General features: G+C 35.8%; 1 protein-coding gene across 2 annotated transcripts in view; it reads left to right on the forward strand.

The window, feature by feature from the left end:
- LOC136032260 (bone morphogenetic protein 3-like) overlaps positions 1 to 25,365 on the forward strand; it is a 54,184-nt gene that overhangs the window by 17,404 nt on the left and 11,415 nt on the right. Inside the window, exons 2-3 of one of the 2 annotated variants that reach the window (XM_065712507.1) lie at positions 14,990 to 15,645; positions 16,844 to 17,008. In XM_065712507.1, the coding sequence (XP_065568579.1) occupies positions 14,990 to 15,645; positions 16,844 to 17,008 (821 nt within the window). The remainder of the gene's footprint in view (positions 1 to 14,989; positions 15,646 to 16,843; positions 17,009 to 25,365) is intronic. The other variant, XM_065712508.1, reaches the window with a different exon arrangement.

Consider the following 25,365-nt stretch of genomic DNA (forward strand, 5'->3'; position numbering starts at 1 on the left):
GCCCTTTTTATTAGACAAAAATAATCGGAGGGCAACGAGCCCGCCCCCTTCGCCCATCAATTCCCAAAACACACCTAATCAAAATTTTGAGATTGTGTTCATTGAATTTGAAAATTCTGGAAATTATGTCTTTGACAACCCCCATACCTTCTCAAGAACAGAACATAATTTGCACTCTACTGAAAAAAATGACCGTGGATTGTCAGTTTAGTGTATTGATATATATTCCTTAAAGTTCTAATAATTTTTTATTTATTAAAGTTAAAAAGCTAAAACTTTTTGAACGTATTTTGTTTGTTAAAATCATACAATACATAGCCGAGTCAAACTCAAAACGAGCAAAAATTAACATGAGTAGGGCTGATAACCCCCATGCCCTCTCAAGACCAGAACATAACTTGCACTTTACTGCAAATAAAATATATTTTAAAAAATTTCTCTTAGTTTTTACTTGTTTAAAATGTTTTTACTAGATATATGAAGGGGGAAGTCCTCCCCTTTGCACTCCAATTACAGCGCGAGTGTCTGGTGCCCTTTTTAAAAGTAACGAGAGAATGGAGGGCAAGCAGCCCTTCTCTCAAGCCCATTCATTTTCCAATCGCATCCAGTGAAAATTTTGAGACAGCCATTTTGTTCAACATAGTAGAACAGTCCAGCAACTATTTCTTTGGGGATATTAGGCATGTCAACCTCCCCACAATTATGCAATTGGTCCATTACGGTTTAAAACTAAATGCTGCTTTAAAAATAAATCAAAAGGCACTGTTTTAAATGATTGCTACTAAGACACCTCAGCAATATATCGAGAACGACTGGGGGTAATAAGTTTGAAACTTTTGGGTACTACATCTGCTCTTACAATTTAAATACACAAAAAGAGTGTAAGTGTACCAAGGTTGTCAAAGAGCATAGATAGAAGCTTTTAGGAATGATGTTAAGTTTTAGTTTTTAGGTCAACTTCAGAAGCTATAAAATTAAATTAAAAAATATTGTTTGTGTCAGGATTAAAAATTGTTGAAAAAGTTTCTCCAACATAACTACGGATTCTTATAGAATAAAACTGAAAAGATATACAATATTTTTCCATCCATGAAAAAGACTATGTCAATAAAAAACAAAGAGAAACTAATCTAATTTTTTTTCCACACGACAAGTTTTTGAAAGAAAAGTAAAGAGCTCCATTAAGCAAAGAATGAGCAAAAATAAAGTCAAATAATCTTCCAAGCGTAAAACTACCACAAATCACTATCAATAATACAATGAAACTCAAAACGAGCAGAAATCGCCGACTCAAACTCAAAACGAGCAAAAATTAACATGAGTAGGGCTGATAACCCCTATGCCTTTTCAAGATCAGAATGTAACTTGCGCTTTAATGAAACCAAAATATGTTTGAAACGTTTTCATCATTCTTACTTTCATAAATGAAAAATTACCAAAACTTTACCGAAGAAATGTCAGTATATATCAATTTAACTGACAATCCACTGTCGTTTGTCTTTTCAGTAAAGCGCAAATCATCCTTGGCTTAATGAAGCTCTTTACTTTTCTTTGAAAAAATTGTCTTTCGGATTTTTTTTTTAAATTAATCCGTAGAAGAGATCATTTTTGTCTTCAAAGCCCTTTTCGAAATACAACCAGACCAACAGAGGGGCGCCCTGTCGTCTTCTTAGCTGCAGCAAAAAATACATCGTGGATGATGGATCTTTGAAGAAAATTTAGACTGTCCTTTGTCAAGTGGTGATCCTTAAAACAAATGACGTCATATTCAATTGAAAAATCATCAATTAACTGTGTCCTTGTCTTTGGTGCCATCAATATTTACCGAAATAATAGATAACTGGGCGAGAGATGGAGTTAGACTTGGCGTTTCTGGTTCTTCTTTGTTTTTTGCAAAACAGGGCACTTGAAACTGAAACTGACGTGGTCCTTACCACAGTTTGTACATTTAGGGCTGTTCGAACAAAGTAAAGAATGGACACCACTACACCTCGTTCATTTCTCTGACTTATCGCAAATTGTAGAAATTAGTTAAAGCTCTGACACCTGAAGCATTGGTGAGGTGCTCGTTTGTACTCAAGAATAGGATAGAATTCATAGTAGACAGTCAGGCCGGCTCTTAATGCCTTCTCGAGATCTAACTTACTCTAGAGAGCAAGTTTCGGAGCAAGTCTTACTCTAGAGAGCAAGATTGTGGTGGACTCACCGATCCAGTTTGCTTGGATCGGCACGGTAATTTCGGATAGGCCCAAGATATACATTTGGGATAATTTTTGCCTGAGTGCTAAGCTCGAATAATACAGCTGCTTCATCAAAGAATTGCTGGGCAGCTTCAGCGGTACGTAGGTGCACTCTCAGTTTGTCTTTGGAAGGGAAAACTTTACAAATAGCTGCTTTTTTGAAAAAGGTGTCAAGAGTGATTTTCTGGTTCAGTGAGCTGTCACATCCTAATGGTAAGATTTTGAGAACTACGACACAATCATTTTCGTCACTGCTCGAATCAGATGGAACTTTAAATGGAGAGAAATGACTGGAATCTACATTATCAGCTACAACGGCCAGCGAGTGCATAACAATATGTATATCCCCTGTAATGACAGAACCGGGAACTAAAGGAACTTTTTCCTAGTGAATGATGACATAGACTGGAATTTGCACACTGCGCATGTCGCAATATTTGAATTTCTCAAGGAACTTTTAATGGAGAGAAATGACTGGAATCTACTTTCTCAGCTACAACGGCCAGCGAGTGCATAACAATATGTATATCCCCTGCAATAACAGAACCGGGAACTAGAGGAACTTCTTCCTAGTGAATGATGACATAGACTGGAATTTCCACACTGCGCATGTCGCAATCTTTGAATTTCTCAAGTATTTCGTCAGTAGTGGCATCAGCGGAGTGGCTTTCAACATTGGGCTGACCGGGAGCACATTTCTCACAGAGAGACTGCTTGGCGGACCTCAACACTGCTAGATCAAAGAATGCTGCGGCTTGACGCTTTAGAGTCCTATCGTCAACCCCTTTGAGGAGATTGGAAGACATTCAGCACTGAGCAGTGTATAGCATTATGCAATCGTAATTTCTCGAATCTTGAATAGTCATAAGTCCTTCAAATCGTTTTCCAGCAGCTTAAATTTAGCAAATCAATTTCAACTTCTTCTTCTCACTGTATTTTCTTTCTTGAATCAACTATAAAATTCGGGCGCAAACTAAATGAACGCTATAAGTAATTGTAGAGTTTAACATTGTAGAGTTAATTATCTAATTGTAGAGTTAACAATCTAATGATGTCAACGCCAGAAAGTCAAGGCTAGTTAAGTAGACAAACACCTTCCAGCAAATGTCAAATTTATGGGCAAGTCCTGATAAGTAGGTCTAATATAGCCCACTTGAGCATCCACAGATGCACTCAAATCCGGAACAAATTAAAAATCAATATAATCAAAATTAAATTGAAATAGGCCCAATAACAAGCAGAAATCTAAGTAAAACGAATTTCGATAGCGGTCAATACATCAAAAGAATAGGCTTTTTACGCCGATTCCAAACAGGTAAATTCATTAAGCTTAACGCTACCTATCCGAACCTGCGAGCCTAAAAAAATGTCCCTGATTTTTATAAAAGGTGGGACTCCCCCCCCAAAAAAGCGATCTTAATGAAACATATACAATCAGATTCATAATATCAGAGGTTTAGTCATTATACATAATATTAGAGGTTTAGTCATTATACTATTATAGAGGTTTGAATGCGAAATGTTGTATTTTTTTGCCATAAGTAAGATCACAGATTCAAGTCTGTTTCGAGGGTTGATCGTACCATTTAGGGGGGGGGATTTAACCCTCCTAATCTCCTTCCCCTCGGAAGGAGATCTCCCGGCCTTGATATACTCATACACACACACACACACATACACACACACACACACACACACATATATATATATATATATATATATATATATATATATATATATATATATATATATATATATATATATATATATATATATATATATATATATATATATATATATATATATATATATATATATATATATATATATATATATATATATATCGCTCATATGATGAGAGTTATGTATATATATTTTAAGAATCCAGGAAATGGTGTGTAACACTATTTTCTTTAGTCTAGCAACCACTAGAAAATCATTTCCTTCCTCCCTTTAGAAACAAACATTCAAAAGTGTTCAGGTGTCCGAAACGTATCTCGATTAGTCCAACCGATATGCATTTTTGGTGCCCAATACAGACATCGGTATCGTTCCGATACGATACTGATATAATTTGCCCAATAAATTTACCTCTGGAAAAAACTCCTTACTTAAAATTTGAACTCTACATTCTCTGCCCATATTCATATCCGCATGTTTCTCTCAAAGAACAGTCTCAATAATTCGCTGAGGATTCAAAATAATGCAAGAAAAATTTATTTAAGAAAGATTTAGAAATATAATTAAACCAAATAAAGTTTTAGTCTGGACAGTAAAACTATTTGAATTTGGCTTAGTTAAAATAAACACAAAATATCCGAAAATTTGATTGAAAGAAGAATGAGGTATTTATTGAATTTGATTATTCCAAGCCAAAATTTCAATTCCGGGAATTTGTATTTTAATCATTCACGTATTAATGTGAAAACTTTACTTTACATTCATATGATATGGTTGACACCACCCTCGTATTCCTTGCCTATTTGATTTATTATTTTCATTTGTTTTTTTTTTCTTCTTCTTTGCTTCAAAGGAATTTGTATTTTGACGTCGTTAAGTAAATAAAGTTTATGTAAAGTAGAGCAGCATAATAAAGCAAATTAACTGAAGGGGGTCGCCCCCTCCTCAACACCTTGCTCTTTAGGCTAAAGTTCTTTAGCACTTTTAAAAACGCGTCTTATTGTTCTAATGAGACGGTACTTGTGTTTCAGGAGTCATTCTTAAAGAATTGGGACAAAAATCAAACTTTAGCGTAAAGAACGAAGTGTTAAGGAGAGGGAAATCTCCTTCATATATGTTATAATTTCTGTTCGTTTTAAGTTTTAATGTTGCTCCTTACTTTCAGTTGAAAACGCTTTTTTTATATTTAATTTCTGATCGTTTTTTAAATAATACCGGGAAATCTGAATCCACCTTCACGGAGAAATCCCCTCACCGTGGAAATATCCTCTAGACAATTTAATCTCGGTTAAAATTCGACCCGAAATCTTAACCTTAACCACTCCGCGCGTAAAATTGAGACAGAAAAGAGAAAGCAAGACATATTATAAAAGAATTTGTATAAGAATTCTGGCAAATTGCCGCAGTGCATAATTTCTCCTGACAAGTTCACTCCCTGAAAACTTCCCTCCGCAAAAATAATTCTCCCGTGAAAAAAGCCACAGGAGAAAATTTACCCCCCCCCCCTCTCTATCACCCGAAAATGTAAGCATGAATCCCAAGAACAAATCCTATACTTAGGCAATGGGCGAATTTTGTAACTTGAAGACCTTTCCCCTGGGGCTGTGGGGAAGAGAGGGTCATGTTATGCCCAAAGACATAGTTATTGTGCCTTTCAACTATGATGAACAAAATGGCTATCTCAAAATTTTGATCGGACTATTCTGAAGAAGCAAGTAGAGGGGGTGGTGGCCTAGTTGCCCTCCAATTTCTTTGGTCACTTAAAATGACCACTATAACTTTTAATTTACGTTCGAATGAGCCTCTTTCCGATATTCCAGGATTACTTTTCGACACTATCACCCCTGGGGAAAACAAACAAAAAAAATCATCCTAGGGGAAAACGAACAAACAAAAACAAAACAAATAAAAACGCATCCTTGATCTTTATTCTGACAAAAAATACAGAAGTCCACATTTTTGCAGATAGGATCTTGTAGCCTGTACAGCAGGGTTCTCTAATATGCTGAATCTGATGGTGTGATTTTCATTAAGATCACTTGACTTTTAGGGGGTGTTTCCTACTTTATTCGAAAATCAGGTAGGTACTTGTGTATGTGTTACACAAGTAGGTACTTGTGTAACACACTCAATAATCTAAGTTAGGTTAGGTTTGGTTAGTTATCTTCTATCACTATGCGTTTCTTCTCGTAATGTTCCTTCTCGTAAGAGTATAAAGTCATTTTGTGTCCATTGACGTACTGTTTTGTTGTGGGCAACAACCCCTTATCCTGGAAAAATGTAATTGCCTCTCTTTCAGTCTCTGGCAAATCCCAAATCTTGATTTCAAAATCCATGTTCAGACACTATCTTCTATCACTATGCGTAGCAAACTAAATTGAGTTTTGTCTTTGTGGCTATGAAAACCGGTTTTTCTCATAAAATGTACCTGCATAGGAGTTTCTTTCACGAAAGGAGTTTGTTCTATCTTCACTTATTGAGTGTGTTTTGAATAATACACAAGTACCGAAATTTATATTTTTAAAATCAGTATAAAAAGCGGATTCTTTTACAATTTTATCAAATTGGTATCAAAATCAGTTTAAAAAAAAAATGTTTTTTAGAGTTTCGGGTACTATTGAGCCGGGTAGCTCCCTACTTACAGTTCGTTACCACGAACTGTTTAAAAAAAATTCAGTTACTGAAAAGCTTAGTCGTTACCATTACAATGACCAGGTAATTAATCGGAGCTGACAAAACTTTTTTGTCTGTCTAATAACATAAAGGGTTTTATAATAGTACAAAATGGTAAAAATTGAACCTCTTTTGTAGTTACCTATGCGGTACCAAATGAATTGATTTTTTTTTTTTTCTCGTCCCTTTTCAATCTTCCCGATATGTAAAAGACATTTGCGCAAATCTGACAGAATATTAGCTCTTTCTTATTATTATTAAATGACCATCCAACATGATTTTTTTTAAAGAGACCAAGCCAAAAAACTAAATTAATCAAGCCATATTTGGGCTCCTATTTCGTGATTTTGATTAACGATCTAAAAAAAATTATTATCCTTTTTTTGTAGTTTATGATGATATTTCAGCCTCCTATTAGAAATTTATTTTCTAGCTAATTTCATTCCTAGTCTTTCTTTGGCTAGCTTGCCCCACCCCTAGACATTAGCCTCTCTGTTTTGACAAATATATTTATAAAATGTTTGGTCAGCAATAAATTCCCAAACTTTTCAAGAGCATCGTTCATTAATTTTTTGACATTTTGAACAGACTTATGTTACAATCCATTAGTTCAAGAATGCCGGTCTATCCTAAGCTTACCTACACCTCAAAGATAATGGGCTGATTTACAAGTGGCATGTAAAAAACGTCTGCCTTGTTTTTTTTTAACAATCAATTAAACTTACATCAAAATGTTATTAAGATGACTTGATTTGTTAAGGGTATCCCTTTTATACTATCTACCGAACTTCTAATGTATGATTTTTTTTGTGTTATTAATTTAAAGAACCATTTCCACAAAACAAGTTTTTCAAAGAAAAGTAAAGAGCTCTATTAAGCCAAAAATGAGCGGAAACAAAGTCAAGAAATTTTGCAAGCGTAGAACTACCACAAATCACTATCAATAAATAAATGGAACTCGAAACGAACAGAAATTACAGTAAATAGCCGAGTCAAACTCAAAACGAGCAAAAATTAACATTAGTACGCCTGATAACCCCCATGCCTTCTCAAGGCTAGAACATAATTTGTGCTTTACTGAAAAAAAAAATGACCGTGGAATTGTCAGTTTAATTGACATATACTAATATTTATTCCATTAAGTTTTGATAATTTCTTATTTATAAAAGTAAAAAATTGAAAACATTTAAAACATTTTTTTGTTTTTAGTAAACATAAGTTGACTTCATTTCCGGTAATTTTTTGCTTAATACTTTTTTGAAAAACTTGTTTTGTGGAAAAGTTTTTAAATTAATTTCCGTTTGTTTTTTTATTGGCATCATAAAAAAATGATATTTTATATCTTTTCTGTTTTTTTTTTGTTTTTTTTTTTGTATAAGAATCCATAATTAGGGTGACTATTTGTACGTTGGAGAAAGTTTTTCAACGATTTTAAATCCTGACACAAACAGTATTTCTAATTTAATTTTGTAACTCCTGAAGTAGACTTGAAAAATAAAACAGTATCATACCATAAACATTCTATCCATGCTCTTTGACAACCAGGATATACTTACACAATTTCTATTTATTTAAAATTGCAAGAGCAGAAGTAGTAATTGACATTTGTCAGTTTAATTAACATATACTAATATTTATACCTTAAAGTTTTGATATTTCTTATTTACGAAAGTAAAAAATTGAAAACATTTAAAATGTTTTTTGTTTTCAGTAAAGCGCAATTTATATTCTGGTCTTGAGAAGGCATGGGGGTTATCAGCCGTAGCAATGTTAATTTTTGCTCGTTTTTAGTTTGGCTCGGTTATTTATTGTAATTTCTGTTCGTTTCGAGTTTCATTTATTTATTGTTTGGAAGGTTCTATGACTTTATTTCCGGTTATTTTTTGCTTAATGGAGCTATTTAGTTTTTTGGAAAAACGTGTTTTCAGGAAACGTTTTTTAAATTAATTTCTGTTCTTTTTTATTGAAATAGTCTTTCTCATGAAAAAAAAAATAATATTTTATATCTTTTCAATTTTTTTTCTATAAGAATCCGCAGTTAGGGTAGCTATTTGTATGTTGAAGAAACTTTTCCAACAATTTTAAATCCTGACACAAACTGTATTTTTTAATTTAATTTATAACTCCTGAAGTAGACCTGAAAAATAAAACGATATAATTCCATAAAGATTCTATCTATGCCCTTTGACAAACTTGACAAACTTAAACTCTTTTTATTTATTTAAAATTGTAAAAGCAGAAGTAGTAATAATATTAGCCCCAAAAGCTTAAACCTAATGCTCCCAGTCGTTCTCGATACATGGATGAGGTGTATTCTTGGCAACCATAAACACAATGCCTTTTAATTTGGTTTAGAGCAACATTTAGTTTTAAAATATAATGGCCAATTGCATGATTGTGGTCAGTTGGTATACCCAACATCACTAAAGACATAGTTGCTGAACCGTTTTACTATGCTTAACAAAATGGCTGTCTATAAATTTTGACTGGATGCGTTTGCAAAATGAATGGGTGTGAGAGAAAGGGTGCTTGTCCTTCAATCTCTGGCTACTCTTAAAAAGATAACCAGAACTTTTAATTTTGGATCGAACTAGCTCATTTAAAATTTTGAACTATATTTCTAGCTATTATAGAGTGGTGCTGCCTAGTGATATTGCTTATATACCCCTTTTAAAACCTACATTCATACAGTTTTTTGGTTGACTGAAGCTGCTCCTAAACATTCCCTAAAAGTTTCACCTAAATACCCTTAGTGTCATTAGTTACAGTAGCCTAACTGTAGTAGTAGTATTAAAAGTATACACTAAGAGCCTTCTGGCTAGATCAAGATCCCCCAAAACTTACCCTTAAGGGTCTAATTTAACAATATAGTTTGTTTTCAGATATTGCTTTGTCACCTTCTGAAAGTCCATATGCTCACAGTTTCACCTTAATACCCTTAGATTGCGCATTAGTAATAGATGTAGCAGTGTTAGTAGCAGTATTCGCAAACGACCTTTGGTTTCTTCAATAACACCCCTTCAACACACGCTGAAAACTTCAGCTTAATACCATCAATCATTTCTGATGCATCCGCTAGACAACCTGTGTGGACATAGTATATTTCGAGTTATTCCGATTTAGTTTCTGTATATTGCAAATTTTTCACCTTAATATCCTCATCTTTAATAGCAGCAGAAGTTGTATTAGCAGTAGAATTAACTGAGTAGCTTAAACTTTAGTGGCAGCAGTAGTAATAAAAGCAGTAATAATAGTAGCAGTAGTAGTAGCATGAGTAGAAGCAGTAGCATTAAGATGAGAATATTTTCTTTTGGTTAGTCCAACATCCCACACAACAGGCCCTGTTAGTTTCAACTTCACACCCAAACTGTTCCTAAGGTATTGCTGCTACATCCTTTTGACTACCTGCATACAGACGGCCTGTTGTGATTCAGTTCATCTTCCTCCCTCAAAATTCTTTGAAAATTTCACCTTCATACCCTTAGGCATAGTTGTAATAGTAGTCACAGCAGTAGTATTGATATTATCAGTAATAGTATTAACATATTGCCTTTTGATCAGTAGAATATCCTTCTCATCAAATCCTAGAAGTTTCAACTTCATACAATTATTCGTTGTTATGACATTGCTGATTTTGCGTTTTGATAACTTGTATGTTATCAATTTTTCCTCTCAATGCTCTTAGCCTTACAAGCAGTATCAATAGAAGTGGTAGTAGTAGTAAATGCAGCAGTAACATAAGTATTAGCAGTAGTGTGCACATATTCCCTTTTGGTGAGATGATCTTCCCTTTTATGCATTCTCTGAAAGTTCCAACTTACTAACCAAATCAGTTCTTGAGATACGCTATTTTGACAATTTTTATGAACATAGCGTTTTTTAACTTAGCTTGAATTTCCCGTCAGTACTGTAAATAGAGTAGTCTGGTAGTAGTAGTGGTGGTAGGTTGTTGTTTTTATCATATCCCTTATCATTTCTTTAATTCTCTAAATTAATATACTCAGTTATTCCCGTGTTACGCCCTTTTGACAGTCTTTGTACACATAATATGTTTTAATTTAGTTCGACACTCCATTGAACATTCTCTGAAAGGCACACCTGAATGCCCTTCGTCTTCCTGGAAAGTAAAGTTCAAATATGCATGCCTTTCTCGATAACATATACAGTGTATAAACAATGAACGAATTGCCTAGTTTACAGCCCTTGCCCTGAGGAATGTGGGGAAGTTAACATCCCCAAAGACACAATTACTGAACCTTTCAACAAAGCTGAAAAAAATAGATCTCTTAAAATTTCGATCAGATATGTTTTGAGGAATGATAGGCGTGGAGGAGTTGATTGCCCTCCATTCATTTTTGACCCTTAAAAAGGGCTCTAAAACTTCAAACCTCTAATCAAGTGAGCTCCATCCGATCCAAAGCTTATACGAGCACCCGTTCCATAAGCACATTATATGCACCATGGCTGCTGGGTATGACTTTCAATCTTTGCCCATGGGCTCTGGAGATTGAGTCCACCCTAAAGACATTGTTATATGATTTTTGAGCTATTGGTAATAAATTGGCTATCTTACAATTTCAATTGAATGTATTTTATGAAACAAGGATGTCAGGGAGGGGGTTAGTTGCTCTCCGTCATGTTTGAATCTTAAAAGAGAACTAGAACTATACATTTCAAGTTCACACGACCACCGCTTCGATTAAAACATTATATGCCCCTGGGGCATAACCTACAACCCTTAGCCCCAGACTTTGGCAGATTTTATCAACCCCAAAAGCCTTATTATGTGATCTTTGGTTGATTTTTAACAAATGTCTATCTAAAAAATGTTATCGTATGCATTTGTGGAAAATATGATGTAAGGGGCGGGCTGTTCCCGCTCACTTTGACTCGTAAAAAAGAAATAAGAACAGTGATTGGAGGGCTTGTTGCCCTCCAATCACTTTTGACTTTAAATGAAATTTAAAAGGTCCTTTAAGTATTCAATCGATTTAGCATTTTTCGAAGTTTTTACGACAACAAATGGCCATCTCAAAATTTCTATCAGATGTAATACGGAAAAACATGAGCTGTAGGGGATATCCACCCTCCGGTTACTTTGAATCTTAAAAAGTGTATTAGAAAATATGATTAAGAATCCAAAGAGCCCCCTCCAAAGTTTATACGACCACCCAAAACCATATATGCCCCCCAGGGCATAACTTACAACCCTTGCCCTGAGGGCTGTGGGGGGGAGGGTTTTCATCCTCAAAGAAATAATTCCCGGACCTTGTAACTATGCTGAACAATATGGCAATCTGAAAATTTTGATTGGAAATGTCTGTGGAAATGGTGGGCGTGGGAGAGGTATTAGTTGCCCTCAAATCATTTTCAACTATTAAAAGGGGCACTAGCCCCTTCAATTTCCAATTGAATAAGCCTTTTTTGAAGTTTCTACAGCAACAAATGGTCATCTCAAGATTTCCATCAGATGTACTTTGGGAAAATACCCCGGGGGGAGGGTGTATCTACCTTCCGACCACTGAATGTTATATGAGGCACTAGAACTTCTAATCACCAATTCAATGAGTCCCCTCTAAAGTTTATACGATCACTCTTTTTATATAAATCTTATATGCCCCCAGGGCATAGCTTACAACCCTTGCCCCGAGGGCTGTGTGGGGTTTGTTATCCTAAATACATAATTTTCAGACTTTTCAACTAAGTTGAAAAAAAAACTATTTCAAAATTTTGATTGGATGTGTAAGTGTGAGAGAGGAGTTAGTTGCCCTCCACTCATTTTTCACTATTAAAAAGGCGCTAGCCGTTTCAATTTCCAAATGAACTAACCCTTTTCGAAATTTCTAAAACAAAAATAATACATTGTGCACACATCGCTCTTTACTTAGTCAGCGCTATTGCGCTGCCTATAAAACCTTATATGCCCCCAGGGCATAACATACAGCCCTTGCCCTGAGGGCTGTTGAGTGGGGGGGGTATCCTAAAAGACATCATTTCTGGACCTTTCAATTACGTTGAACAAAATGTCTGCCTAAAAATTTTAATTGGAATTGTTACGGGAAATGGTGGATGTGAGACGGGGGTTAGTTGCCCTCCAAACAACTTGACTGTTAAAAATGACACAAGCCATTTCAATTTCCGATCGAATCACCTCTTTTTGAAGCTTCTACGACAACAAATGACCATCTTAAAATTTCTATCAGATACATTTCGGGAAAATACGAGGTGGGGGGGTATCCACCCTCCAGTCACTCTGAATCCTAAAAAGGGAACTAGAACTTCTGATTACTAATCCAACCCCCAGGGCATAACTTACAACCCTTGCCCTGAGGGCTCTGGGGGCGATGCCATTCTGAAAGAGATAATTTCCGGTTTCTTCAACTATGTTGAACAAAATGGCAATCTCAAAATTTTGATTGGATGTGTTTAGGGAAATGGTGGACATGGCAGGGGCGTTAGTTGCCCTCCAATCACTTTCAACTATTTAAAAGGGAACAAGCCCTTCCAACTTCCAATCGAATGAGCCCTTTTCGAAGTTTCTACGACAACTCCTTTGATACGAAGTGTCCTGGTAAAAAAAAAAATAGATTCAATAAATAATACATTGTGCCCACATCGCTCTTTACGTAGGCAGGGCTATTGTGTTGCCTATGATAATCAGGGATGGCTCCAAGGGAGAGGTGTGAAGGGGGGTTTATTACCCCTTGGTTTTTGCAAGGTCAAGTAAGTCGTTTATTTTGACCTCACTGAGGTCTAGGCGCTCAATTCTGAAACAGTCTAAGTTCCTTCTCCTGGAAACACTTTTGCATTTTCAAACTTCTCGGTAAAGAAATGGCTGATTTTGACAAAACTCAGCTTCAATTGTAGATAACAAATACCGAATTCGCTTGTAAATGGAATAGAGTCGTTTTATTTCATCGTTTAATTTTAATTCTCTAATGTTTTTTTTTCCAACAGTGTCGTTTAAATGTACACCAGATTTAAAGGGACCGGAATGGTAGCAAATCATACCTTAAAAACATGCCTATGCTCACGTATGATTTAAATAGATTAGAATCGTTTTGTTTTATCGTTTAATTTTTCTTCTTAATAATCTCAAGTTTACACAGAATTGTTAAAATTAAACCAGGTTTAAAGGGACTGGTCTGGTAGCCTCGCAACTGGCCTTAAAAATATATTTATGCTCACATTTGATTTATTTCTGTATGATGGTTTAGCAGTTCGAGAAAATTCAACTGAATAATTAACCGAAAAATATCACTAGAATGTTGCAGTTCAGACAAAAGGCACCGAAATTGGTGGAGATATAGATTAAAGCACGGGAAATCCAATGGTGACGAGAAATATGTCGAGCGGACGTTCCAAAGAGCTTTTACAAGCACTTGAAGCGCTAAAAAAGCGTAACTTTGCCAGTCTCTCTACAAGCGCAAGATTTATAAGGAATCTGAGGGCAAAATTTAACCGGAGAAAATAAGAGCAGGCTACAGGGATTCTAGCAAAAGGGTAACAAGAGGCCATAGCCCCTCATGTGACGACCCAAAATGGGTATAAACTGTAAAATGTTATGCCATTAGGAATATTCTGAATCCAATTTTTATGAAATTACCGTATTCTATAGCAGTTCTATCCATCAATGTCGGTAGACTTTATACTTGAAGATCAACTTATGTTTGAAGAAACTTATGCTTGAAGACTAAAATTATTAATTAATTTGCCTTTTTTGGATGCTATTCTACCATCTTAACATAAAAAAAAATCTAAAATTTTGCATTTATTTAAATATTTTACATTGTTTACTATTTCAATGCCCCTGACTTGCGGTAAATGATCAATTCCGAACTGGAACAATGAGTACCAGAGAAAAGTGGATAGCTACACTTACCTATTAAATAAAAAATTCAATTTATTTTTTATTATTTTTTTTTTCTTGTTTTTATACAATAAAACAATTTTTTTTCAGCTGAAAGTAAGAAGTAACGTTAAAACGTAAAATGAACAGAAATTGTTATGTATATAAGGGGGTTCTCCCCTCTCAACACCTTGCCCTTTACGCCAGAGCTTTTTAGTAACTTAAAAAAGTTTCTTATTGTTCTAATAAACCTCCTAAAAATTCTAGTTTAATTTTAAGTTCATGATGGCTATAAACATTTGTTAAAGACAGTATTATTAGCAAAATTTTTGGAGATGCTATTTTCCAAAAAAACAAAAGTTCTAAAACATTCTAAACAGTTTTTAAATACATTTTTTCATTCTCTTAGAGATTTGTATTTTTCTAATCAGAAGCACCCACTAATTTCACTTATTCGGAAGTAATATATAAAATCTATATTAAGCTCTGTTGTTAACTTTAAAATGAACTTTTTCAATTTTTAGTATCTATTTTTTCTTTCTTTTAGATTTGTATCACGGAAAGCATGTTCTTGTTTTTGATATTTCTTCATTAGCCACTCTCAATGAGGAGATCTTGTCTGCAAACATATATTTCCAGGATAACAACGTTATGCATGAGGATGAAATAATTGTCTTCATTAAGGATGCTTTTCACCATTCTAAGGACTTACAAAGTTTAAAGATTACAAATTCTGGCGACAAATTAACTCATAGAGACGTTACGCACGCAGTTAATCTAATTTTGAAAGGTGACCAACGGCAATTACTCATCATTTCTGCGGCATTTGAGAACCACATTGAAATACTTTTAAAGATGGAGCCATTTGTAGTTGTTTTTTCTAAAGAACAAGATAGCGCAGAAAAACGTCCCATTCGACACCGGAGATCAATACACAATAATGAGATTGATAACAATATCATTGGGTTACCTGTATATGAATCAGCAGAATCTCGATCAAATGAAATTGTTGATCCGAAAAAGTTTGACATTTTTTCAAATAAATTCATTATGAAAAGTCGGCCTTCAAAAAAGCACAAAAACAAGAGTAGAAAAGGATCAAAATACATCCCGTATCCGAGAGGCTATAAGAAACCAAGAAAATTCAAAGGCAATAAGGATCGGATAACACTTCCTGCTTCGTGGCTTAAAGGAAGCAATATGGTGAGTTGAAACATGGATACTAGTTGTGCAGGGTTGCCACTCCTAGTAATTTGTCACTATTTCTAGTGATTTTCTACACTGCCTAAACAAAAAATCACTAAATCAATAGATTATTGAAGAAAATCACTAAATTAACCAAAAATCACTAAAATCTAGTGATGTTTTTCACCTGGTGGCAACCCTGTAGCTTTGTAACAAAAATTAAAAAATCATCTAAAAAATATAGTTTCAAAAAACTTGGAAGCAAGGCCTGAAAAGGCTGTACAATATACCTTGATAAGTTTACCTTAACTTTGTACTAACTTATCAACGGTGTAACAATCGTATTGCTGGTGCACAGCAAAATAACACACCGACATTTCTCACAGATCTCTTTTAAATACATTTCTGTATAGATGGCTATTGTGCCTGTGGTGAATCCTGGGCTAAAAAGGGCGGGGAGCTTGTTAACCACAATTTGGGGATTTTATTTGATGACTTATTCTTATAAATATAAGTAAAAACGAACAAAAATAAACCACACTCAATCCAGGGAGGGAAGGGAGACTTAATTCCGCTATTTCGTTTAGCTATTTTCTCTAAGTTTTATTTAGCAACAGTGTATAAGTGCTTAGGATCGAAAAAAAAAACACCTAAATATCATCTACATAGATTTTTGCTTTATGTTACTGATCTGTAATCACTGCATTACAAATTAATTAAAAGGAAGGTAAAAATACATAAACTGTATTTTTAATACAAAATACTTCACTTGTAGAGAATTGTTGTAAAAGAATTAAGGTAAAGGATACGGCACTAGACCCCTAAAGTCTAAACCGGTGGTGCTGATCTCTGTCTCAAGGCCCTTCCTGCTTACCTTCCCCAGATTTCTGTAGGTACCCATTTAGAGGTGGTTCGACTCTGGCTGAGCTTACCGAGTCGTGCCATTGACCCTGTCCCAAACCAAATAACTGGTCACACCAGGAATAGAACCCTCGCCCTTTGGTCAAAGAATTCCAAAATCCAGCTTACAATCCACTTGGCTAGGATGAAGAATTTTCGTCTGTAAAACTAAAAGAAATAATTTTTCAGCTTCAGGGGACTGGGGTTACATTTTATTCTTTTTCATCCTTTCCCATTGCTTATCCCGCTCACTAAAACATTTACAAAATTTATATAGTATATTTCTATTAAAAACAAATCCTCAAATATATTTCAGATTGGGAATAGTATCCCAGACTCTTCGTTGCCATCATTTAACACCAAACCTAGGCCATGTGGACTTCAGAAAATTGCTGTCAACATAGATGAAATAGGATGGTCTGATTGGGTCATATCGCCTAAAGTCTTTAATGTCAGCATGTGCACTGGAAGTTGTAACGAGGTATCATATAGCCACCATATTTTATCTCTCTGCTTTCCTTTGGTTTTATTCTTCAATATCTGCTTCAGTTATGTCATTTTCTCAAGAAATCCAAAAATATGAAATAATAGCATAAACCCCCCCCCCAAAAAAAAAAAAAAAACAAGTAAAGTTTCTTGATTTGCCATGCACTTTTCTTCAAGTCATCATGTACATTTTATTTTATTGTTGAGCCCTCCTGAACTTTTTGTATCCCACCCTGAAATTAAATCACGCCTACGTGCTTGAAAAGAATATCGGGTAGTGGACCTGATGAGGGGGAGCCTTAAGTTCGTCTGCTAGAACTAACAACATTTAGCATTACCTGTCGAAACCATAAAGTTATTTATACAAACAAATGAAAACATTTTTTTAACTGAACTTTTTTTACTTGATTTTATGCCATATATTTCCGTCATCCCGTTTCCTCTTATAGACCAAGCTGGAATAAAGGTGCTGCGGGCTGATTTCTCTCTTCTCATTGCAGAAAACTGTTTTTGACATTAATTTAAATTCTTCATAACTAAACTGATTCACTTCGTATTTCTTAAAATTATATATAATGACATGTGAGTGCGCATCAGCTATTATGAAGCAGGGGCGGTGAGTCATTTTGCAGAAAGATGGGGAGGATTCCTCAAAGATTGCACTTTCATAACCAAATATCCCAACTCTTAATGAGCCTTCAGACAAGTATAGGAGGACTTTACTGGAAAGGAGTGAGAGGCAGAAATTTATGTTTAATGCCTCTTGATTCCAAGAACTTTTTTTGTCTATCCCTTTATTATTGGTGCTTGGGGGGTATAGCGCCTTTACCGTTGCAATAATCTTGTCTATTTAGCGAACGAGAAATTAAGCGAGAATAACAAGTAATTTCTCGTAAATGGAGAAGCAGTATGGTCTAAGAAATTATTCTTTCCATCTAGCGTGAAAATTGCACTAACTTTAGAGCCAGCTGAAGTACGTTTCGCGTATCTTTTAATTTATAGGAAACAATGTATTGATTTTGCAGCCAGTTTAACCTTAGAACTATTTATAGGTAACAAGCAAAGTATAGACTAATTGTCGCAACTATCTAGCTCCTTGTTTTCCTTTGCTGTCAATAACTTCCCGTAAAAATCGCAGAGGCATCCGAGGAAAGGATTTAATTTCTTTTACAAGAACTTCTTCAAATCCAGGTTGCAACAACCACCTAAAACCTTAAAAAGCAAGTGTAAGGGTGTATTCTTCGAACATTAGTTAGCTACATGATGATTCTGGCGATTATGGCCCCTTGAATTCTCAAACAGCAAATAAAAACGCATGCTCGTCGAACATATGACGATTCTGGATTCCGGAGCTCTGGAGAATATATCCCCTGAATTCCCAAAAACTAAATATAAACACATGCTCTTTGAGCATCAAATTGCAATATTACAATTCTGGAGATAACATCCCCCCTGAAATCTCAAAAATTGCAAAAAAAGTGTGTAGGCTACTCTTCAAACATAAAACACTATGCAGCAATTCTCGAGATTATGTCTCCAGAATTGTCCCCTGAATTTTCAATAATTAAATCTAAGCCCGGAATGTCTGGATTTCAAATGGTTATTTAACGATTCTGGAGATAATGTCCCCCTGGATTCTCAAAACTCAAATACAAGCCCGTACTCTGTGAGCATCAGTCGGTTATGTAATGATTCTTCCCTTAATTGGACCAGAATTACCACTGGACCTAGAAAAGAAGAAGAAAGTAGATGTCAGGTCATGCCAAAATGACCAAACTACGGAAACAATAACTAATTTAAACACGCTAAGCTATGTCTTCATTTCACTTATTTCGTTTAAAGCCAGGGACTGATTTACAGCAAGTCAAAATGCTTACAACTCATGTTTTCATTGAACAGGGAATCTTGCATATATTGCATTTGAAAATAAATGACAAAGCAGGAGGAAAAATTGAACACGAGAAAAATAATATTAGAATAAATAATTCTAGCCAATTCTTTTGACTGTAGAGTTTCCAATCCCGAAAATGAGGAATTTTTTATTGAAAACAATAACAAAAGAAAACATTTGCGTATATATGGGAGACAAAAAAAAATCGAAGGAGCAATTGCACCTCTCCCTTCAATTGACTCGCCTGTTCTAAATGGGTCGGGTTGGCAGCTCTGGTTAGAGTTCAGTCCTGATATGGAATTTAGTTACACCCTGGAATGTATACATTCATTATTAATCCTCTTATTCGACTACAGGAAACTTGTGTAGATTTAAAAAATAACTTAGCACCAGCTGTCGTAAAATAACAAAAGCATTCACACTAGAGCCCGACAAAGTACTTCCAAAATAAACAATCTGCTTCTTTATCATTATTATTATTAATAGGGACCACCCTCGTATGTAATTCGAACTACTTCACTACCACTTTGGTTGAAGAGTAATTATTAATAAAAAGAGTACCGCCAGGTGGCCTTTTCGACCCCTATCCTGGGTCTACAGGAAATTAAATGATGCAAAATGATGGGAGATTATGGGTACACTATAAACGACAAGTATAAAATCAGCATGTGCAATACCGCCAAAGACAATATGGGATCTCGTTTTGATGGTAATTAACTCTTTTATGTTGTACCAGGTATTGCTGTCTAAAAAGTCACAGCATGATTGGGGGTTCTTGGCAGCGTAAAGTAATAAGTAACAGATTTTAATTCCTGGAATGACTTTAAAACAATGGAGCTATTTCAATTTGTTAGTACCGTTCACTTTAGCAATCAGTGCTTTCATATACTCTACTTTCAGAAAAAAGGATATATCAGATCTCCTCCCCAGTAGCTTTAAAAAGTTTTGACATGGCCATCAAATAAATATTCTACAAAAATATGCCCTATCCATCCAGGGCGCAGCAAAGCGGGGTGTGCCGATGGCTTGAAACTTAAGGCGTCTTTGGTGTCTTAATTTACCTTATGTGTCCGCAGTGGGCGATACATTCATTCTTTTTACCCCCCCCCAACTCAAAACCCATTTTATAATGTAAAAATCGCATCACTTTTTTGTGGGAGGGGGTAGTTTTGTTTGTATAGCCTAGGGTTGTATGAGACGATTAGAAGTTGGCTGGGGATGAATTGTCAAACCGCGAACAAAACCAAAATATGAGCACTAAATTAATAATCTAAGAATGTCTCTCTTTTTAATTAAGCGTGTCTCTTTCTGAAATCCACTATTTTATATCTTTACCCAAATTTTTAATACAATATCTACCAGAGTTTAGGTAATGTGATTTTTGTTGTTTGTTTTTGTTTCATTTTTGTTTCTCCCTTGTTTTTCTTCCTGGCCATAGAGCCTTACTTATTCTAAGTTGAATTGTTTTTGTTGTAATTTATTTGTTGAATAAACAGATTGATAGATTGATTGATTGATTGGACTTCAGTTAACTTTACCTCTGCTTACTGTCATCATAAGAAAGTTCGATTTCTTCTTCTGGCGACCAGTTGCCAAATAAAACCCCGGAAGGTTTTAACTCTTCCGAAGGTTTTAATGTTTCGAGTAAAAAAATATACGCAACTTAAGAATTAACTTATGTAACGAACTTTTACATTTTTATTTTGTATATGAGGGGTTTTGTCCCCTTGCTAATACGTCACTCTTTACACTAAAACTAAAATTTTGGCCGTAAAATAAATAGTTGAAATAGCTAAAAATACTTCAGCGTAAAGAGCGAGGTATTTAGAAGGAGATGACCCCCTCATATGCGTAATAATCTCTGTTCGTTTTAAGTTTTAATGCTACTCCTTACTTTCAGTTGAAATTTTTTTTCATATTTATTTTTTCATTGTTTTTTATAATAATGCTTGAAAATCCTGCGCCCCCTTCATTGAATTTCTCTTCCCCCATTACATATCCCTCCAAAGAAAGATCCTCTCACATTGCCCCCTCCCCAATAATCTCCCTGAAAAACGTCTGTACACTTCCCAATAACCATTACTGTATATAAACACTGGTAAAAGTTTGTAACTTGCAGCTCCTGGGGACTGTGGGGGAGAAAGTCATCCCAAAAACATATTTATTATGATTTTCGACTATGCTGAACAAAATAGCTATCTCAAAATTTTGATCCGTTGACTTTGGGAAAAAATGAGCGTGGGAGGGTGCTTAGGTGCCCTCCAATGTTTTTGGTCACTTAAAAAGGGCACTAGAACTTTTCATTTCCGTTAGAATGATCCCTCTTGCGACATTCTAGGACCACTCGGTCGATACAATGACCCCTGGGAAAAAAAAAAACAAATAAACACGCACCCGTGATCGGTCTTCTGGCAAAAAAATACGAAGTTCCACATTTTTGTAGATAGGAGCTTGAAACTTTTACAGTAGGGTTCTCCGATACGCTAAATGCGATGGTGTGATTTTCGTTAAGATTATGAGACTTTAAGAGGGTGTTTCCCCCTATTTTCCAAAATAAGGAAACTTTTCTCAGGCTTGTAACTTTTGATGACAAAGACTAAATTTGATGAAACTTATATATTTAAAATCAGCATAAGAATACAATTCTTTTGATGTATTTCTTAGTATCAAAATTCCTTTTTTTAGAGTTTCGTTTACTATTGAGCCGGGTCGCTCCTTACTACAGTTTGTTATCACGAACTTTTTTATATAGGACAATATTTCACAAACAATCGTAATTTTATCTTCAAACTCTCAAGGATACTGTGCAACCAATTCCAACGGGGTCCCTAGCGAGCGATTCCGCTGGGGCACTGGCAACCAATCCCACCAGGGGGACCTAGCCTCCAATATCACCGGGGGCCTTAGCGTCCAATTCCACCAGGGGCCTTAGGGAACAATTTCACCGGACCCCTAGGAACCAATTCCAGCGGTGGGGCACCTAGTATCCAACTCCACCAGTACCCTAGCAACCATTTACAACGGGGCCCCTAGCGAGCAATTCCACCGGGTGCCCTAGCAACCAATCCCAGTGGGAGGGACCTAGCGTCCAATTTTACCGGGCCCCTAGCAATCGATTCCCACGAAGGTCCTAGCATCCGATTCCAGCGGGGCCCTAGCGAGAAATTCCACCGAGGCCCTAACATTCAGTTCCACCGGGGGTCCTAGCAGCAATTTCAAACAGGAGCCCTGGCAGGTAATTCCAACGGGGGGGCCTAGCATACAATTCTAGCAAGACCATAGCGAGCAATTCTGCCGGGTTTCTAACATCCAACTGAACCGGGCCCTAGCAACCAATAGCGGGACGGTACACATGCGGGGTGCTACGTAATACTTTAAGACATTTTTTCTTCAGGATTTCATTTTCCTCGAGATTTCGTTTTCTTTCAAGGCGTTTTTTCTCAGGGAACCTTTATATTTATTTGTCTGTCCGCATTAGGATTCGAAAGAGATTTCCCCAAATGGTAGTGTGCGCTAAATCCCTGGACTAAGAAAGCCTTCATAATATTTCGATTCGGGAAATAGATTCTACGAAGTAATCTACTCTCCATACGGATAATTCCCTGCCCCCTTTCTAGAGTGATTAAACGGAACGTGTCTTTCCAATCCTTTCCACATGAGAGCGCACAAGCATCCCACTGCTATTGACTTTTGATCTATTAAGCGTACCTGCTTGATACATTCTATTAATGTTCAAAGATGAACTAGACATGTTAAGTTATTGAATACAGGGTATCAAACAGTTCATGGTAATAAACTGTAAGTAAGGAGCGACCCGGCTAAATAGTACTGAAACTCTAAAAAGCAGACTTTGAAACCAATAGATACATCAAAAGAATCGGATTTTTGTGTTGATATTGAATATAAAAATTTCATCATGTTTAGTTGCTCCCATCAAAAGTTACAAGCCGGAGAATATTTAGCTTATTTTCGAAAAAAAGATGGGAACACCCCCTAAAAGTCAAAGAATCTTAATGAAAATCACATCATCAGATTCAGATTAATAGAGGATCCTAGTGTAGAGGTTTCAAGCTCTTATCTGCAAAAATGTGGAGTTCCATATTTCTTACCAAAAGAAAGATCACGGATGAGTGTTTATTTATTTTTTTTCACAAGGGTGATCGTATTGACCCAGTTGTCCTAGAATATCACAAATGGGCTCATTCAAACGGAAATTAAAAGTTCTAGTGCCCTTTCCAGATGACAAAAAAAATTGGAGAGCTTCTAAGCCCCCTCCCACGATCATTTTTCCCCAAAGTCACCGAATCAAAATTTTGAGATAGCCATTTTGTTCAGCATAGTCGAAAAATTCAATAACTATGTCTTTGAGGATGACTTAATCCCCAACAATTTCCGGGGGGAGGGCTGCATGCTATTAACTTAGCCCATTGTTTACATATAGTATTGGTTATTAGGACGTTTACAGATGTTTTCAAGGGGGATTTTTTTCTGGTAGGTGTGAGGGGGGAGGAGGTTACGTGGGAAGATCTTTCCATGGAGGAGTTTTTCATAGGGGAAGAAAATTTCACACGAAGGGGGCACGGATTTCCCAACATTACCTAAAAAATGATCAGAAATTAACATTCAACTGAAAGTAAGGAGCAACATTAAAACTTAAAAATGAGCAGAAAATATTACGTACGTTCGTCCCCTCGTCAGTGTCACGCTTTTTACGCTAAAATATTTTTAGCATTTTCAAAAGAGATATTTATTCTCATTAAACGGCGTTTGTGATTCAGGGTTCATTTAAAGAGTTGGAACAACATTCGAACTTTAGCATAAAGAGCAAGGTATTCACGAGGGGGCGAACCCCCTTATATACGTAATAATTTATGTTTGTTTTAAGTTTTAATGCGCACTCCTTACTTTTAGTTGAAAAAACTTGTTTGCTTTAATTTAATTTTAAAGGCAGAACGGGAGCATAAACTGGTAACACAGAAAACAAATGCCCTATGCTGTTAGTGTTCTTTTCTTCTTGTTGTTTTAAATAGAGAACAACTGCTGTCTCGGAAAAAGCAACTGCTTAAAGATCTATTACTTGAGTTTTCTTTTTTCTTCAAGCCTTGTCCAGGGGTTTGAATTTACTGAAAATGTAGGGGCGAGGGACAAATTTTTATTTTGTAGAATCTAGGGGAGAATTGTGTTTTTCTTTTTTTTAGGGGAATATTTTAAAGAAAGGGGTATTTTCCAGTAAACATCATAAAAAGGTTGAACAGACATCTTTCTAGGTGCCCTACAACCCAAACCAGGAAAAAAAATTGTGCTTTGATTTTTTCTTTCAGCTTTATTTTTGTGGCTTTATTATTTTTTCAATTCTTTTATTTTGTGGTTTAGGTGTTTTTTTTACTTCTTTCCGCTTTGTTTTTGTATCTTCTTTTTATTTTTTATATCTTTCAGCTTTATTTTTGTGGCTTTGATATTTTTTTATTTCTTTCAGCTTCACCTTTTGTCTAGAATATACATTACTTTTTTTATTTCCATAACTTTTATACTTTTTTCCCCTGTTACTTTTAGAGATTAACAGCTATTCTTCTGTGTTTTGGTTATTATTTTAGCCTTGTAGTCTACCTTTGTCTTTGTGCATAGATTATTACTTAAAATCAGATATATCAATTACACCATTTCTTTGAGAAGTGGGGTCAAGATCAAAGAATTTCCCTGGTAAAGAAAACGGGGCTAAAGATTGAATAACAAACTTGTTTTTTGAACTTTTGGATCTAACGGTAGGGAGTGATCCTATTCAAAATAATGTCAATATTGAACATGTAAGCTGTGGTAGGTAATGTTATTATTTGCGACTGCTAAATTATGATTATAAGAAAATGTATTTACCTTGTGCCAGCTTTAAGGGTCCATCCCAAGGCCACTCAGCGCATCCCCAAGTGGCGGTTGGGGAAGGCACTACATATGCGTAGTGTACCTCCATAAGAGGTGTGGACCAAGGGAAGGCCTTGTCCCTGGGTTCCATAGTAGAAACTGGGGCACCCTGGTCCGGGACCATAAATCCAGGTGAAGGAGGAAGAAGGTCCCTCTAATATACTCTCAAAAGGGCCCACCGGCTTGTCCACACGTCCCGTGAGAAACAAACCTTCTTCCAGTAATGGGTTAAATGGCATAGTGCCGCAGAACACTATCACGGGAGGATCCTCTATAGGAGGACACCTGCGGCAGGGCGTAAAATTGAGATTTTACTCTTCCCACTTGAGGAGTGGTGACCCTCGAGAAAATTATTGCCTAATAAACGACACAGCATTTGCATGGGATGCTGATTAATGAATAATTCTTCTGGGCTTGGTCTGTTTTGACGTGCGTTTTCGGGCTGATAAACCTTTTCCTAGCTGATTTAACTACTGTGGGCTACCTCCTCGTAGCAGCATAATATTTGTAGGCATGAATATACAATGAGTCGGAGGTAATAGAAT

The sequence above is a fragment of the Artemia franciscana genome, chromosome 10 (assembly GCF_032884065.1).
Source record: "Artemia franciscana chromosome 10, ASM3288406v1, whole genome shotgun sequence".
Classification (NCBI taxonomy): domain Eukaryota; kingdom Metazoa; phylum Arthropoda; class Branchiopoda; order Anostraca; family Artemiidae; genus Artemia; species Artemia franciscana.